Source organism: Amblyomma americanum, chromosome 3 (assembly GCF_052857255.1).
Source record: "Amblyomma americanum isolate KBUSLIRL-KWMA chromosome 3, ASM5285725v1, whole genome shotgun sequence".
Lineage (NCBI taxonomy): Eukaryota > Metazoa > Arthropoda > Arachnida > Ixodida > Ixodidae > Amblyomma > Amblyomma americanum.
This window is the reverse complement of record NC_135499.1, coordinates 9,411,786-9,430,437: the sequence shown is the minus strand read 5'-3', so window position 1 is coordinate 9,430,437 and position 18,652 is coordinate 9,411,786. Positions and strand designations below refer to the sequence as shown.

Below are 18,652 nucleotides of genomic sequence, written 5' to 3'. Positions count from 1 at the left end.
ACGGAGGTCATTCTGAAGACCTCACACAAACTCCACATAATTTTTTTTATTTATTGATACTACGATCTTTTAGAAGACCTTAGCAGGGTGGGCATACAATATACAAATAAACACACGCTGGAAATAATAAACACACTCTTGAGGTGTTAAAATAAAAAAATTAAAAACAAAATTATAAATCAATTATACAAAAGAATAAATGATGAAACAGGCATGCAAAACACACGATACAAATGCAACAACAAATATGTAGTGAAAAAAAAATGTAAGGTAACTAATGATGTGCTTCGAACATTTTTACTGACATTTGTGATATTGCATCATTACTGAGATTATTCCAGTCTGTAATCGTTCTGGGGAAATAGGAGTACTTATAGGAGTTTATTCTTGCGTTTAATGGTGTCACTGTAAAATCATGCCGTTGCCTTGTGTTATATCGATATGAGTACGATATAATGTTGGAGGCGTTAATATTGTACTTGCCTTTGATTAGCTGAAAAAAGAATTTCAAATGACAGATACGGTTTCTATGAGAGACTGGAAGCAAACCCCTTTCATTAAGTAGATGACTGATGGATGTATGACAAAAGAGTTGTAAATAAGCCGTGCTGCTTTCTTCTGAACTAGCTCTAATTTAGCAGTGTTAGTTTTAGTGATGGGATCCCAGATTCTAACATTGGGCGAATGATGATGTACTAGGCGAGCAAACGTACACTGGGGGTATGTGCTTCAAAGTACGTCGAAGGAAAAAGCCTGCGAAAGGCGTTAGCGGCGACATTATCAACGTGCTCTCTCCAGGAGAGGTTACTGGAAATGCGAAGCCCTAAATATTTTTGTAGCTATTTACTTCAGAAAGGTTATTACTATTAGCGGTATAGTTAAATAGGAGAGGCTTCCTTCCTTTTCTGTGTTATGTTTTATCGCAGTCAACACACATTTACCGTCGTTCACACCAAGATAATGCCTTTGCAAAACCTTCATTTAACCTTGACTTGATTCTCAGCAGTACTTATTCTTTCATGCAACACAATCGTCAGCATACAATCTGATTGAAACCGAGATATTACATACAATGTCACTGATAAAGATCAGAAAAAGCGGCGGCCCAAGAACGGACCCCTGGGGAACGCCAGAATCAACAGAAACGATAGGGGAAAGATTATTTAATGGCACAAACTGGCGACGGTCTTTGAGGTGAGCAGTGTGTCATCTTTTATTACATTACCATGTTTATAAATATGTTTATTATGCGAAACTTTGTCGAATGCTTTTTTAAAATCCATAAATATAGCATCAGTCTGCTTTCCTTCGTTTATTGCCTCTGCAAAATCATATCGTCGTCTAAAAGCATGTTGTGAATTAGTTATGAAATTATTTCGCTTAAGAAAATCAGCTATATGAATAATATTTTTTAAAATATTGCACGCTGTGGAGGTTAATGATATCAGACGGTAATTTAGAATAGATGTTCTATCTCCAGTTTTATGAATAAGCTTGATTCTGGCTGTTCTCCTGCCATCCAGTAATGAGCTTTCACTTAATGACCTGCAGAACAAAATGCATAAATATTTAGAACACCACTCTGAATAACACTTCAGGAAAGCGTTAGGAATATCATCTGGCCCAGGAGACGTTTTGACATCTATCTTCAATAATAAATTGAGAATACCAGCTTCGGAAATCATAAAATCAGCAATTGAAGGTTAATTCGTGGTATAGTTAGGAAGGGAGCCGTCGCCCTGCGTAAATAAAAACTTGAAGTAATCGTTAAAAGCCGTGCACACCAAAGCACCATCATGCTCACACCTACCATTCACTGCAAATGTATCGTGTGATCGCGGTCTTGGTGTTATTTGCCTCCAAAATTTCCTAGGGGAGGTTTTAATGTAGGAGGGTAGTTCCATAGAATAATTTTGCTCCTTTAGTTTCTCTGATTGTTGATTAACACTTGTTCGAGAACAACTTCCCACTCTTAACCTTCTCTTCATTCCTGTAAGTTCTCGTGAGCGTAACGTCTCTCGTGTGATCTACGGGTTGCACCTTGGAGTTTTGTTTTTAAATTTCTAGAACAAAACGTTCAATGCACTCAAAAACGATATTTTTGAAAAAGAACCATAGGTCATTCACATCGCAGTTAGAATTTCTGAAGGTGTCATAATGAAAGTCTAGCATATCAATAATTGATATATCATGAGCGCGAGAGAAGTTAGGAAAGAAATGGACAGTGTCTATGCGGTCGAAATTTGCATTAATCAAGGTCAGCTTGGTGATCATAAATTCCAGTCGTTACAGTGCATTCCACTCGTTTAGAACAATAAATCAAGAATCGAACATCACCCATTGTGAACTCTAGTCAGGGTTCATGCTGGTGTATATGACAAAAATTCAAGGGTTTTCAAGGACTTTCAAGGCCCTGTGCGTGGATTTTCAAGGACCACATTCCCTGTTAGAAATCCAAATAGGACAGATGTACAGGGGTAGACAAGAGGCGTGAAATGATGAGAATTCACTGAAAAAGGGGATTGTCGCTGGAGCCAACGTTTTAACAAAGAAACTTGTCTTCAGATAAAACGATGGCTCCAGCGATATTTCCTTTTTCGACCACTTCTCATTATTGTGTGTTACACGGATGACCACTTTCAGTGTGTTAGATGATGCAAACATTTATTCGCTAAAGATCAGCCTAGCAAACACTCACTCAGTCCTTAGGTGGCCTCACTTTGCTTCTCCTGAATTTTTACGTCGATGTCCAAGATCTCCTGCTGCTTGCTCTTGGCAGTCTTCCTTAGGCTGTTTGACTTCATGATGCAAGTCAGGTCACTGGTTACCTCTGCTTTTTCTGCATATGAGTCTGCTGATGCTGTCAATTCTGCAACTGCGGCTACTAGTTTCTTTTTCTTCCTTCTGAGAGTTTCAATCTCTTCATCAATGCAGCGTTTCTTCAGCTGTTTCGCATCTTCACGCTCCTGCTTTTTCTGTGTTTCCAAAAAGGCACGGTATTGGCTCCTCGCAGAAGCCACAGATGCTCTCAATTCCTTTGTGATGGGCACATTGAAAATTCCACCTGCTACGTGTACAGCATCACAGATAATCCGCTGTGAAATGTGAGATACTTCTTTCATGTTCTCTACTGAAACCTGGCGATTCACACTGAATCCTCTCTCTACACTTGCTTGGCCATGACTAAGTGTAAGCAGCAGTTTAACAACCCTCCAAAGCTCTGCATATGCTGAGCCAACCTTTAAAAGTTCATAGAAAAACTTGTCAAGTGTATGCGAGCTCCTTTCAAATAGCTGCAACTCATGTTTGCGCTCCTGTAGCAGCTCAATGAACTGTGCAAGCACAGTATCCTTTGAATGCTCATGGATTCGCTCTGCTGAAATGAGTGCATCCAGAACTTTCTTTAAGCCTTCCGCGCACTCATCCGGCTTCGATGACATCTGCCTGGGGTCTAGTGAAGAGAGGCCTCTCACAATGGGATATCGCAGGGGGCTCTTCTCCAGGATCTTTTTTGTGACACTTAGAAGAAACTGCTTGCACTGCATGCGAAATGCAAATGCAGCTTTCACACTTACTTTGTGGTTTTTAAGAAGCTGCTCGGCTGTGTGACCAACATCTATCTTCTCGAGTGGCACATGGTTGTTTAAATTTTCAAAGTCAATCTTCAGGAGGCCAGTGATTCCCACTGATGAACAGAGAACAGAAGACTTGAGAAACTTTGTTAGCAGTTTTCTGACAATATTCTCAAGGTCCTTTGCCAAAAAGAACATAACTGGCTTATCTGTCTGAAAGTGTGTCAGAAATGGCTGGAGGGTCATTGCAATAGCAAGTGCAAACTTGAGCTTTGCTACCACTAGTGGGTCACAGCAAAAGTCACAAACATTCTGAAAAGAAGCACACCTGGGAAGGTTCACTTCCTTGCTTCTTGCCACTTCCACATACTTCTTGACGTCAGGCCAGAGAAGCAGAACCCGCTCTATCACTGCGACGTTCTCAATCCACCGATGTGCACAGAACTTCAGAGGAAACAGAGTTTGCCCAGTGACAGCTACAAAGTCTTCTCTCCGGGCAGGTGCATCAAGAAACAGCCTACACACACTTGAGAGTAAAATGTCCAAGCTCCATTTGCTTGCTGTAAGACCTGCCTTGTAGGCATTATGCACAGTGTGCAAGCTACAGCTGCCCAAGTCTAAGCACCTCACCTGATAGTTCTTCTGTAGGTGCTCCTGCAGGCCTCTGAATGCCTTGAGATTCACATTGGGTCCGTCCATTGATATTTGCACTATTTTATGTAACGGAAGTGGTTCTAAGGTGCCAAGCAGTTTTTCTTGCAGGTCTTCAGCCCTGGCATGGCCCATAAACACAGATGTGAAGTAGCGTACGGTGACCGACTGTGATGCATCCCAGTACCTTAGATGAACGTCCAGTTGCTTTTGCTGGCAATTCTCATTCAGAGACTCGTCGAACAAGACAACATAGTAGTCGCTGTTCTCTATCTCCCGCCGCAAAGAGGTAAGAAAGAATGGCCTCAAACCATGGCACGCGATATACGAGCACTTCTGCTCACCGCATGTGAAAGATTGTGCCACCTCACTGTCTGGAAACATCCTCTTAAACAATTCATTCACCTGTGATGACGAATTATATGAATAGTGCGATGTTATAACCTTCAATGTCCACAGAATTTCTGCGTCTATTACAAGTTCATGCTTCTTGCATGCATCCATCAAGTTTGACGACTGCGATGGCGCTGGCTGTGGTTCATTCACTTGACATTCAGATATGGTCAGGAAGCTCCTTATTATGCAGCTGCTCCTAGCGGCTTGCATGTGCTCTCTATGCTTTGCACTTTTTAGATGGCTTTTTAGTGCCGACTCCCCCATGGCAGTGATGTCGAAACACTTACAGCAAAATTTGCATTTTGCCTTGTGCGGATTTGACATGTCCGGCGCAAGCCATTCTCGGTAGTTGTCGTTGTTCAGCCACGACCTCTGAAATTTGCATTTTCCGGGCATTGTTTGCACGCACGTTGACTGGCACACACTACGCTGCAGATGCACAAAATGTCACGATGGAACCAGACACGCACGCATAAGCGTTACAGGTGCACAAAACGTGACGATACAACCGCACACGCAAGCGCTAAAGACACGAAATGTCACGACGGAACCGCACACGCACGCATAAGCGTTACACACGCACAAAACATGACGATACAACCGCACACGCACGCATAAGCGTTACACGTGCACAAAACGTGTCGGTACAACCGCACACGCAAGCGCTAAACGCGCACAAAATATCACGCTTCGAGCGCGCAATCACACACACACAGCGGCGGCCATTTGTCTACTCAACTGGAAAGTACACAGGAAATGGTTGAGCGGAAACGGTGGACAAGCCAGCGTCATTGTGGCCAGACGTTCACGAGCGTCCGCTAGGCACGTGCTTACTTGACTTTGTACGAAACTCACACTCTATTTTTAACAATATCACAGCGGGATTGCAGGTGGGTTGATATTTTATTAAATACAATCACTGGAAGTTTATTAAGAATAAAAATTTAGGAAATTCAAGGATTTTCAAGGATCTGCGAAAATTCCAGGACTTTCAAGGCCTTGAAAACAAACTTTTCAAATTCAAGGGTTTTCAAGGGTTTCAAGGACCCGCACGAACCCTGCTAGTAAAGTCTACTTGCAACATGCCAAATGCAATGGAGATATCAAGCATTGTTTGTTCAATAATGTTAGTAGAATACGAGAAGGTAGTCCAATCTATGCTGGGTAGATTAAAATTAGTGAGTATAAGCCTACCATTCTGTTTCACATGGCGCTGTAAATATTCTTTCAAGTTTCTTATGAGTTCAATGGAGGAGTTAGGTGGCCGAGAATATAACGAACATTATTTTTGTAAAATTTACAACATATGCCCTCTAAATCATCTATATCAGGCATTTTGAAGATCTTTAGTGCAGACTTAAATAATATTGCTACTCCTCCGCCTCTTTCATCTTTCATCTCAGTCTTTACGAAATACTTGGTAGCTTTCTAGAACAAACTCACTATCAAATATGTTGCAACTTAGCCAAGTTTCAGTAAGTGCAGCCATTTCTACGTCATGAGTAAGGAGTAGACCTTCAAGTTGCGCAGTTTTGTTTGCAATGCTTCGACAGTTAACATTTATTAGCGTGAACATTTGCTTCACAACTGTACTCGATCATTCATTCTTCTTAGCAATAGTATAGTGCTCATCCTTCTCGTCAACCCATCTAAACATAGCCCCATCAACAACTAGTTTATCAAATACCTGTTTTACTTTAGCGCCGTTACCCTTCTCCTCTGAATAGCTTTGTCACAAGTTTTTTCTAATGTCACGGATTTGGCTGGAAAAGTCTTCTGCCACAGAAAAATCGGTACCTTTCAGCTTTAAGCATGCCTGTGTAGTCCTGAAATTTTATGATTACAGGGCAGCTTTGTCCTTTCATCTTCTTTCCCAGTCTGTGACACCTTTTGACACTATTAGTTTCTACTTCTAATTTTTCTTCAAACACTTCTTTTGTAACCATATTGTGAAGACTAACAGGTGTTTCTATGTCCTGCACAAAGAAACACCTGTTAGTCTAGAGCCTGTACCACCAGCAAAAGGCGAGGAAGTTGCCTCCTCAATCTCACTACACACCTGGACAGGAGCACTGGCCCAGTAGCGATTGAACCTCTTGCATACCTCAGGGGCTCGGGTTGAAGAAGAGAGAGCTCTGCTAAATGCATTTCTCACAGCCACTTTTAACACAAAAAACGTCGGTGTACTCCAGATGTTTCCTGGCTATTCAGCAAAAGTGAGTTGGCCGCAAGAGAGGTTTAATAGAGTGCAATGGGATCATAGGGTTAAGTCCTACATTTTGAGGCCCTGCTCCACTCCCTCTTAAAGATTTTTCTACTACTCGCCACCTGTCAGCACCTTATCAGAGCAGTTACTTGAGCACGGGCAATGACAACAACTGTTAACTGAAACAAGCCACGATGTTTTGTGGGCCAACAAAAACTAACTAACAGCTTCCAACTTGCCCAGCTTTCTATTCTGTTGTAACAAGCCAACATCAACTTGGAACCACGCACCAGCATCGCAAAAAGGCGCTGAGGTCTGGTTTCCATAAACTTTCAGCACCACTTCCGACATCATGCAGACTACGTGATAGGAGGCCCTATTAGATTTCACTCAGAGGTCACCTTTTTCTTTTCAAAACTTTCGTCTCGTCAAGCGGCCGCCGCTTTTGCAGCTTGTTTCGCGGCATTTATATCCCACTTGCCTATGTCTCCTGTTGCTTTCCTTAGCCCTTCGACCGTAACTTTGATATCACGTTTCTCTCTGCTCTTGGCGTAAATCAACAGCTCAGATTTTTGAGGAGAGCAACTGAGGTCGATTTTCATCGTGTAACTGACCACGGCATCCGCCGCTAGTTTCAGATTCTCTTCAATTTATCCGTCTGATCCTCGGCTGGTCCAGACGTTGATGCCATCAGCGTATAGGATGAAATTGATGTTTGGCATGGCTTTGAGTCTTTGAGAGCCGAGGCCATAGCTAAAGATATGGATTCAAAACCACCGGAATCCGTGGCATACATGGACACAGCCACCAGAAAATCTGGGGCCACGGTCGCCGCGGTGGTAGATGGAGCAGGCATCCCCTTAATTACAGCATTGGTTAAAACGAGAAACGCTGACATCGCAGAGGAAGTTGCTATTGCACTCGCGTGTGTTGGGACGCAAGCCAGCACCATAATTAGTGACAGCAAGACGGCCGTCTGGAACCTCGCCACTAGAAGGGCGGCAGCAGAAACGAAGAAAATTCTCGAATCCAGGGAGATTTCCCGCAAGATCAAAATTATTTGGACCTCTGGCCACAAATCGGCACCAGGGAATGAAGCCGCACACGTGCTCGCTCGAGACGTCTACTACCAGGTGAACGCAGAGCGGCTCGACGACCCGGTACCCGAGGAGCAGCTGAACACCTGCAGAGATATTTGCGACTACTACAAGCTCAGTAGACAATCCTACGCCACACCGCACAGACTGGACAACAAACAAGCCAGGAGCCTGAGAAGACTCCAGGCGGGCAAATATCCGAACCCACATTGGCTATGCCTCCTTAGCATAGACGGCAAAGAACACGACATGTAATCAATGCACCCAGAGAGGGACACTAAGCCACATAATCGGCAGTGCCCCTACTCACCTGGGGCTGCCGTAAACAGTGATAATGAGGAAGTTTGGGAGTCTCTCCTTCGAAGCTCGAAACTCAAAGACCAACTCGAAGCTGTCCGCCTGGCGACAGAGGCCTCGAAAAACGAAGCGGTTCGCAACACAGGCCTCTAGGCGCGGAGCTCCGAACTCCCTCCCGGGTGTGCGTACCTGAGTTGGGAAGGTAGGGATGCCTCCTATATCGGTGTGCATTCAAGTTTTTTTCTCTCTCTCTCTCCTGTTGCTTTCACTTGTTTGTTCAGGACAGCAGTTTTTAGAAATAAACTTCCATTTATACTTTTGCCTTGTGGCACGCGCAGCCACTAACTTACACATTTGTGTTTTTTTATAGCAGTAGTATTTGATATTGCAAATACTGTTCCGCCATTCATGTCTCAATTACTTGCAATAACTGCTCTTGTTCATAAACAAGCGAAAATAAGTCATACGACGCTTTTGAGCAGTGCACATATACCATGGAAACAAAAAGAAATGGCTACTCTTCCACAAATGATATGCGCCAGAGAAAAACTGGAAATTGTGCTCTGAAATGAACCGAGAAAAAAACCCACCGAATTTTTAGCGAACAAAAATGCAGCCCCTGTATATACTCAGTTCTATACATAGCAGTCAACGCTGAAGAGACTTCGGAAATGGGGCGCCTATGAAACCTGACTGCTCCGCCATGTAACATTTGTTCTTCTTGAAGCCTCGGTGAGTGTTCGGATGAAAACACTAAGTGCTAATTCATGGTTGAAGCTGCGAGACGCTGTGGCTACAATTTTCATTGAGTGTGCTTAAAACGATTCGGCCTACCAGCTGCATATCACACCACCACATGTTATTCTTACTTCTCCAAGTCTCGATGAGTTGCAGGACGAAAATGTGGCAAGAAGCAAAACAATGTCCAAGTGCTTGCACTCACAGCGCTTAAAACTGTTCGCAGTGAAATATGCCTGTTTTCAGTTTGGTTGCATGGCAAACTACTTTTTAGATGTGGACAGCCCGCAAACAGGCGCCTGTAAAACGGTGTACAGTATCTCTCAAATGGAGGAAGCATTTTGCTTCAAAAATTGCATGCCACTTGTTTGAAATCCCTCCTTCTGCCATGTTGCAACAGACAGAAGAGTGGAGAGTTGGGCTTGTTGGTTTACGCCTGTGTTGTGCTCTCGCTCCGTCCTGTGTTAGCGCTGTTCCCAAAATGATGCAACAGGCACACAGCAGGAGACAGACAGAAAACAGGTCATGCCCCTTAGCTGACAGCCATAGGCTTGTGCACACAAGCATTTTTGCACTGTAGATGCATAGTTGCCAGCACCTTAGGCATGACAATAGGAGGCGGAGATGATTTCTTGTGTTGTGTTGGGTTTAATGGCGCATAGGCAACTAAAGCCTGTTTCACATGGTGCGACGGGACCGAAAAATTACGGCCCGGTCGCACTGTCGTTGCGACGGTAATCGCAGCCGCCGTTTCACATGACAACGATGTATTCAGTCGGTGCCGTCGGCACCAGCGCCCTAGCGTCGGTGCGGCCCTTCAGTGGCCGAAAATTCTTCGGCTGCAATAAATGTCAAACATCGAGGCAGGCGTTGATTTCGTAATCATGGGTAATAATATTGAGCTGTGATGTATTATTAAGTTCAATAAAACGTTTTCGAGATTTTCCTGTCATGTCGCTGAGCTCCTATTGGCTGACTACTGTGGCCATCGCTGCGACCGCACCGACGCTGCGACAATGCGACCAACTTGTTGAAAGTCTGTCGCAGTGGCCCTGAGACGAGAACGACGCGCATTTCTGTCGCACAGCGGCAGAAATCGCACTGCGCTGCGGCAACAATCGCATCATGTGAAACGGCCTTTAGGCTATCATGCGCCAAGCTCAAGGTATAGAGAATTGTTTTCTTGAGATTTTTACAAAGATATAAAATTTGGCGGTGTGGAAAGCTGGAAAAGTTGTTTCGTTCTACCTAGTATTGAGAGAAAAAAAATATTGGTAAATAGCTAATAGTAAAAGTTTCAAAGGAGGTCGGGTAACCTCATCAGCCGTCCTTCGCTGTGCAAGGACTGGAGGCCCCTAACCAACCAATACAAAACCTCAGTCATTTTCTCGGGAATGAAAGTGGCTGAGGTGAATCGGCGAAGCACTGGATCATGTTTTACATCTTTTTAAGAACACCAACTTCTGTTAAAAATAAAAAAACGCAGGACATGTCGACAATTGCATTTTCACCTAAGAGCAGTGCTGGGTGAAAAGGGATACATTGGTTATAGAATGGAGAAAAGCACGCTTTCCTTTGCTTTTCCAGTTGCGAGCATGAAAATAAAATGTGATTAACTGTAAGTTCATCTCCACATGTACAAACTAGTTTGTCTTTTTTCGTAAGCAGAAAGTTGTGTGTAATGTGTGTGTAGCCTATACGGAGACGGCACATAAGGACTTCCTTGGAACGTTGTTGGTGCACAGATGACTTCCATTGGCCTAAAACTGGTTTTATTAAGTGTAGTTTATTATTTATTTCGTTGTTCCAAGCGGACTGCCATTGTTTCGTTGCATTTAAATATAAAAATTTTATGCAATCTTTATTGGGAATATTTACATTTTTATTTGCTTTCCACAAGCTTGAGCAGCGCACAAATCTTCTCTTTCATTGTCTTTTATGCCAACATGACTAGGTACCCAGCACAGTCTAATGTTTTGTCCTTTTGCTATGGCTCTTGTGTATAAGGTCGCCAAGCAGCAGGGTTACTGCATTTCCGGAATGAATGGCTGTACGCACACTTAGTGAGTCTGAGTTAAATATATACAGTTGGAGAGGTTGTCCTTTACTATTTTTTTCTATGGCTACACGGAGGGCGTAGCATTCGGCAGTGAAGATGGATGCACACTGTGGAAGTCTTACTATTTTATTCTAATTCCCTTCTACCACTGTGCTTCCAACATACGCCTCTGTTTTTGACCCATCTGTATAATATCCTTTGAAACTACTGTATTTTTCCTCGAGTGTAAGAAATCTTGCAATATAGCTTCTCCGGAATTTGTTTTTTGCAAAACAGTGTGAGAGTGAGATCACAGATTTCAGGAAAATTATACCATGGTGGCAGTGGACCTCGCCTTCGAGCAATGCTTGGAAACATGTCTAATATGCCGAAGTTCTGGCACATCTCTTCGGATCGCAAGAGCAGTGGCCCGGTAGCTTGCGGTTTATTTTAACAGAGTATTCTAGATGGGCACTTTGTAGCGATGGGATAACAGATATGTTTGTATAGTGAACGGATTTTTAACATGTACAAGCATGTGAGCATGTCTTCTGTCTTTGAGCGATGGTTCATTAGTTTCTACATACAGACTATTTATGGGTGACGTTCTGTATGCACCAGTGGAAAAACGCAAGCCTAAATTATGTACCGGGTCCAGTCGCTTAAGGCACGATGGTCTCGCAGATCCATAAACTATGCAACCATAATCTAAGGTAGAGCGTACTACAGAGCGATAAATTTGTATCAGATATGTCCTATCGGAGCCCCAGTGTTTCCGTGAGAGTATTTTAGTATATTCAAGGATTTAGAAGCTTTCTTTTTGAGGGTGTAAATGTGTGGCAGGAATGTGAGTTTTTTATCAAAACTTATTCCCAAATATTTGTGCTCGACTTTTATTGGTATCGTTACTTCATTTATATAAAGGGTGGGATCAGTGTGCAGTCCTCTTTTCAGGGAGAACAGAACAACTACTGACTTCTGCGTGAAAATTTGAAACCATTTTTATCTGCCCACGTCGTCAGTTTGTTTACTGTCAATTGTATTTGTCTCTCGCATGTTGCTATGTTTGAGGATGTGCAGGCTATTTGGAGATCATCAACGTAGAGTGAATACATGATGTACTCTGGGATTATTTTAGCGATGAAATTCATTTTTATAATAAAGAGGGTCGTGCTTAATATACGCACTTGACGTACTCCATTTTCCTGAATGAATGTTCTTGAGAGCGTTGCGCCTAGGCGTACGTGGAAAGAACGGTTTGATAGGAAGTCATTGAGGCAGTTTAACATTCTACAGCGGATACCTAGGCCGCCTAGGTCGCGGAGGATCCCAAGCCTCCAAGTTGTGTCATATGCTTTCTCCATGTCGAAGAAGATGGCGAAACAGTCCTGTTTGTGTATAAATGCTTCTCTAATTGTGTTTTCGAGACGAACAGGATGGTCTGTTGTTGAGCATGCCTTTTTAAAACCGTATTGATGGATGTTGAGAAGTATGCGGGATTCAAGGACAAATGTTAGTCTTAATATTTAGAACACTATTGAAAGATTTTGCGAGACAGCTTGTAAGTGCCATTGGTCTATAGCTATCAGGGGAAGTTGTTGGTTTCCCAGGTTTCAGGAATGGCACTATGATGGCGCTTTTCCACTCCTGAGGTATTTTTCCTTCTATGAATATTTTGTTAAAGAAAGTCAGGAGTGCCTCTACGGCAGGCCGGTTTATGGTTTATGGGTTTAACGTCCCAAAGCGACTCAGGCTATGAGAGACGCCGTAGTGAAGGGCTCCGGAAATTTCGACCACCTGGGGTTCTTTGACGTGCACTGACATCGCACAGTACACGGGCCTCTAGAATTTTGCCTTCATAGAAATTCCGCCGCCGCGGCCGGGATCGAACCCGCGTCTTTCGGGCCAGTAGCCGAGCGCCATAACCACTCAGCCGCCACAGCGGCTCCTACGGCAGGCTGGGAAAGATGGGCAAGAATTTGGTAGTGTATCTTGTCAGGTCCTGGAGCAGTTTTTTTGCCGGCAGATTGATTTTTGCCGGCTCTATTGATTTCTTGGAGAGTAATTAAATTTTTGCATTCTTAGTTTGCACCTCCACTTGTTGGAAGTCTGCTTTTCAGCTATTTCAGGAACGACTGCGTATAGTGAGACGAACTGGAAACTGCAGCGAAGTGTTCCCCCAAAATATCTGCCTGTTCTTTTATGCCTGTTTGTGTGCCAGGTGTTGTCAAGAAAGGAATTGTGAAAGGTGAAAAGGTGCCGTTTAATTTTCGAACCTGTTCCCACATTTTTTTTTGATGTCGTTTGACTGTTTATAGAAGTAACATAACTTTGCCATGAGGCTTTCTCTGCACTGCGACGGATGTACCTAGCTCTGGCTCTTGCTTTTTTAAAATGTACGAGGCTCTCTTGTGTTGGGTACCGAAGAAATTTACCCCAAGCTCTGTTTTGTAGTTTTTTGGGTTCCTTGCGTCTTTTGTCCACCACACTTTGTGGTTTTCTCGCACCACTACTGAAGACTGAGGAATAGCTAAATGTGCGGCAGTTAATATGCAATTCGTGAACTTTTCATTTATTGGATCATTGCTCAGATTTTCTAAAACAATTTTTTCCAATGTGGCTTCTTCCCTAAAAAGCTCCCAGTCTGCCAAATGAAGTTTCCAACGACGCGGCCTTGTTGGGATGATTTCTGGTGGGGATATTAAACTGATTAAAACAGGGAGATGATCACTGCCATATGGGTTGTCAATCACATCCCATTTAAAATTGTTAAAAACACAAGGGGAGCAAAAAGATAAACCTATGCAGCTCATTTTCACACTGCTTGAAGAACAGTAAGTCTGTTTTCCCGTGTTCAGCATGCATACATTGTTGCAGAGAATAAAATCTTCCAGGATTCTGCCTCTGACGTCCGTATGTTCACTTCCCTAGAGTTGGAGTGAGCATTAAAATCCCCAACTAAAAGATACGGCTCCGGTAGCTGTATTAAAAGCGTTTCTAAATCGTGAAGTTTGACGGTCAGGTGAGGTGCATTGTATAGGGAGGATATTGTTATGGTTTTAAAATTGAGGACGGTCAGAGCAACTGCCTCAAATGGGGTTTTTAGGTCAATTTTCCGAGTAGCAACAGTACCCTGGACGACAATAGCAGCGCCTCCAGAGAGCCTGCTTGAGTTCTGTCGGTCACAGCGAAAGACTTGATACTTTTTAAGAATGTTTTTTTTCTGTGGTCCTAGGTTAGTCTCCTGGAGACACACTGTTACTGGGGAGAATGAATTTAAAATATCTGTTACGTCTGTGTAGTTCAGTAAAAGTCCATGACAGTTCCAGTGAACTAGAAATGCCATGATTTTAGACTAGCGGAGATGATTTTTTCATTGTTAAATCTAATTGTCCATTACCTCACAAGTTACGCCCCTGACATGAGCAGAGAGTTGCAGTAGCATCCTGCAGGAGGAGATTTCAGTGCTATGCTGACAGCCCACACGGCAGCGCTTGAGAATGACCTAGGCCCTGTGATGTATATCTAGCATTTGGTTTTTATTCTTTAGTACGTTGATGCCTCATGCCCAATAAGATCGCTAAAGTACTGGCCTTGGGCCGATGGTCTTGAAACGCAGTGACGATTTTTTTTTTCTTTTTTCAAGTGGAACAACTTTCGTATCCATGCTCCGATTTCTATAAATCTTTTTGCATTAGTCTCTGAAATGCATGAGGAGTCATTTGAACCATAACAAGAAAAAAAAGTTGCAGTGGTCCTTTAAAATTTAGCTTTCTTCACTCCGCACAGCGCCGGCCACAAGGGCGCTCTAGACGACAATGTTTGTACCTCATAGATTTCACAATTTGCTCAGCCCTCCTGCAGTTCTGATAAGCCTTTTGTGGACTCATTCTGCTTGCAGAGCCGATGTCCTGCCGTTGAGTTAGCTCAGGCAGCTCAGGTAATATAGCCCTTTTCAGGTTGCTTCTTTCACTGCTTTCCGTGCGCTTCGCTCAATTCGATCTCGCCAGTTTTCATATTTATGGATGAAGTATGCACAAGGAACGGTAGCGTTTCTTCTGTTTTCGCCACAGAGAACGCGACAGGCGCTTCTTGATCGGTGTGGTCCTGCTTGAACAGGCCCGCCGACAATAGCAAGAACTGACAACGGCAGTGCTAGCAGGAGAGTTTAGGATGGACATAGTTCATATAGAATACCGACTTTCGAAAGCGCAGGTAAAGGCAGATGAAGACAGGACCAGGTGCGGCAGCACTACACGCCACCTCTGAAGGCAACGTCCCTCGGCCGCCAGCTCAGAACGGCCCCGAAGCTTCCCCGACGAGAGGAAAGTGCGCTCACCTCTAAGGAACGGCGCCTACTTCCTCCGACCCGACCAAGGTGGTTCGGTAACAGCACGGCGCACTGGTTACCACATTCAATACCTGGTTCACGAGCACACACAAAAGCCACTACAGAAACTGCAATCGCACCACGATTACCAGGGGCCCACACGCACTGCTACCACTCATGCCAATGCCATCCTCATACTAGACTCATACGTTAAAAGCGCACTTGCCGCCAATGTTGCCAGAGGAAATACTAATTCGTGGGCTGTGTGTGATTTTGTTTATGTTAAAACAAGGCTATCACGACTAGGTAGTACTAGTAGGCAGCATAATGATAACTGCTCTTTTCTATAAGATATCAAGGAAAGAAATAAAGAAAGCAATAAAAAGAAATTTGAAGATGAATGGCCAACAAGGAACACGCCATAAACAAGCAGTGATAAAATCGTATAGTCATGTAGCTGAAAACGATATAAAAGGTATAAAAGTATAACGAGTTAAAAGGCCGAAAAGTAACACGGCAAAAAGATAAAACTATACATGTAGATCAACTGTAAGATGTGGTCAAATGTGATGAAAGTGCTAAAAAAGCAGGAGACATGGTGGGAGGGTTGCACAGCTATTATAATGCCTCGAATTTCGTCTAGGAGTTTAGGATAGCGCTGCAAAACAGATACTCGGCTTTAACTGAGGAAGATGATCTTGATGTTCATTCAATGCACGATAACCTGACATCAATAATTACGGAGTGCGCAGTAGAAGTAGGCGGTAGGACAGTTCGAAAAGATACCGGGAAGCTATCTCAGGTGACGAAAGATCTGATTAAGAAGCGCCAAAACATGAAGGCATCTAACACTACCGATAGAATAGAACTAACGGAGCTATCAAAGGTAATAAATAAGCGCAAGGTAGCCGACATAAGGAAGTTTAATATGGAGAGAATCGAGCATGCTATAAAGAACGGACGTAGCCTAAAAAGAGTGAAGAGGAAACTAGGCATAGGTAAAAACCAGATGTATGCATTAAGAGACAAGCAGGGCAATGTCATTAGCAATATGGATAAGATAGTTAACGTAGCCGAAGAGTTCTACACAGACCTGTACAGTAGCCAATGTAATCAGAGCGTTAATGAGAAAGACAGCAGTGCACAGCAATGCGTCATCCCGCCAGTAACGAAAGATGAAGTAAAGAAAGCCTTAGAAGCAATGAAGGGGAAAAGCAGCTGGGGAGGATCAGGTAACAACAGATCTGTTGAAGGATGGAGGGGACATCGTGCTAGAAAAACTAGCCACCCTGTATACGCAATGCCTTATGACCTCGACTGTACCAGAAGCATGGAAGAATGCAAACATTATCTTAATTCATAAGAAGGGAGACGCCAAGGACTTGAAAAATTACAGGCCGATCAGCTTACTATCCGTTGCCTACAAAGTATTTACTAAGGTAATCGCTAATAGAGTCAGGGCAACGTTAGACTTTAATCAACCAAATGATCAGGCAGGCTTTCGTAAAGGATATTCCACAACAGATCATATTCACACTATAAATCAGGTGATAGAGAAATGCGCAGAATATAACCAACCTCTATATATAGCTTTCATTGATTACGAGAAAGCATATTCGACTCAGTGGAAACCTCAGCAGTCATACAGGCATTGCGTAATCAGGGGGTAGAAGAGCCTTATGTCAAAATACTGGAAGGTATATATAGCAACTGCACAGCTACTATAGTCCTCCATAAAGTCAGCAATAAAATTCCAATAAGGAAGGGCGTCAGGCAAGGAGACACGATCTCGCCAATGCTGTTTACCGCATGTTTACAGGAGGTATTTGAGGCCTGAATTGGGAACAGTTGGAAATAAGAATAAATGGAGAATACCTAAATAATCTGCGATTTGCTGATGACATTGCCTTGCTGAGTCACTCAGGAGGTGAACTGCAAATCATGATCAATGAGTTAGACAGGCAGAGCAGATCGATGGGTCTAAAAATTAACATGCAGAAAACCAAGGCAATGTTCAACAGCCTAGCAAGGGAACAACAGTTCACAATTGGCAGCGAGAGCCTAGAAATTGTGCCGGAATACGTCTACTTAGGGCAGGTAGTGACAGCTGATCCGGATCATGAGAGGGAGATAACTAGAAGGATAAGAATGGGGTGGAGCGCAGATGGCAAATTCTCGCAGATCATGAGTGGCAGTTTACCAATTTCCCTCAAGAGGAAAGTGTACAACAGCATAATCTTACCGGTACTCACCTACGGGGCAGAAACGTGGAGGCTAACGAAAAGAGTTCAGCTTAAGTTAAGGACAACGCAGCGAGCCATGGAAAGAAAAATGATAGGTGTAACGTTAAGAGATCGGAAGCGGGCAGAGTGGGTGAGGGAACAAACACGGGTTAATGACATCCTAGTCGAAATCAAGAGAAAGAAATGGGCTTGGGCAGGGCATGTAATGCGAAGGCAAGATAATTAACCGCTGGTCCTTAAGGGTAACGGAGTGGATTCCAAGAGAAAGTAAGCGTAGCAGGGGGCGGCAGAAGGTTAGGTGGGCGGATGAGATTAAGAAGTTTGCAGGCAAAGGGTGGATGCAGCTGGCAAAGGATAGGGTTAATTGGAGAGACTTGGGAGAGGCCTTTGCCCTGCAGTGGGTGTAGTAAGGCTGATGATGATGATGATGATGGTCAGCCAGTTGGACTGACGAATCCAACTGGACAGCCCAATTGGTTTCTTTAGTTCCGACTGGACCATCCACTTGATTGTGTACTTCCAGTTGGGTCCAACTGAACTTTCCAATTGGACTTATATTCCAACTGGTCAGCTCAATTGTTTTTACTTGTTCCAACTGGACTACCCAATTGGTTCCCTGCTCCCAAATGGACTGGTCCAACAGATGTCACGTTGTGATGACGGCAGTCCAGCGGGTCGGAAAGATAGCGAAAATAGCTTCTGAACGGAACTCTTTCGGCTGACTTGTGCCCACAATGAACTGATCGAATTACTTGGCGGCGACGAAAGCAACAAGTATGCTCGGCGGTCGCCGAAAAGAGTGCCCACTGTTCTCGGCCGTGCCCAATTTAAAGCTGATAGCGAACTTCTGAGATACGGCGTGCAAAGTTACCATAAGTCTGGAACAACGCAGAAAAGGCTCCGCCTCGGTGCGATCAACTGAGATAAATTTGTGTGCCAGCAGCTTTCATGAAAGAACAAACATTCAGTACAAAGATTTGCGGCAATATTGAGTTTAAATTGTGAATGAACTCGGCACTGGCGAGACATAAGCATTTTCACCTGTTCTTACAAACGAAGCCGCGCCCGAAGGTCTTCCTGCGGT

General features: G+C 43.7%; 2 protein-coding genes across 5 annotated transcripts in view; both read right to left on the bottom strand.

The window, feature by feature from the left end:
- The window catches only part of LOC144124448 (PAT complex subunit CCDC47), an 85,093-nt gene extending 69,548 nt beyond the window's left edge, over positions 1–15,545 (bottom strand). For 2 of the 4 annotated variants that reach the window (XM_077657105.1, XM_077657106.1), the window contains exon 1: positions 15,335–15,545. Coding sequence is in view for 2 of the 4 variants with exons in the window: in XM_077657103.1 (XP_077513229.1) it covers positions 8,233–8,450 (218 nt within the window). In the remaining 2 variants the exon portion in view is untranslated. Of the gene's footprint in view, positions 1–8,232; positions 8,466–15,334 lie in introns of those variants that run through there. The other 2 variants (XM_077657103.1, XM_077657104.1) reach the window with 1 other exon arrangement.
- LOC144124446 (uncharacterized) lies at positions 38–5,844 on the bottom strand. The gene has a single exon (XM_077657102.1). It carries the CDS (start codon positions 5,013–5,015, stop codon positions 2,706–2,708), a length of 2,310 nt encoding a protein of 769 aa, XP_077513228.1. The 5' UTR covers positions 5,016–5,844; the 3' UTR covers positions 38–2,705.
- Positions 15,546–18,652: the final 3,107 nt, after the last annotated feature.

Bases quoted from the DNA above. Each gene is read 5' to 3' on its own strand.
- LOC144124446 (XM_077657102.1), bottom strand. From the start codon at position 5,015: ATGCCCGGAAAATGCAAATTTCAGAGGTCGTGGCTGAACAACGACAAC.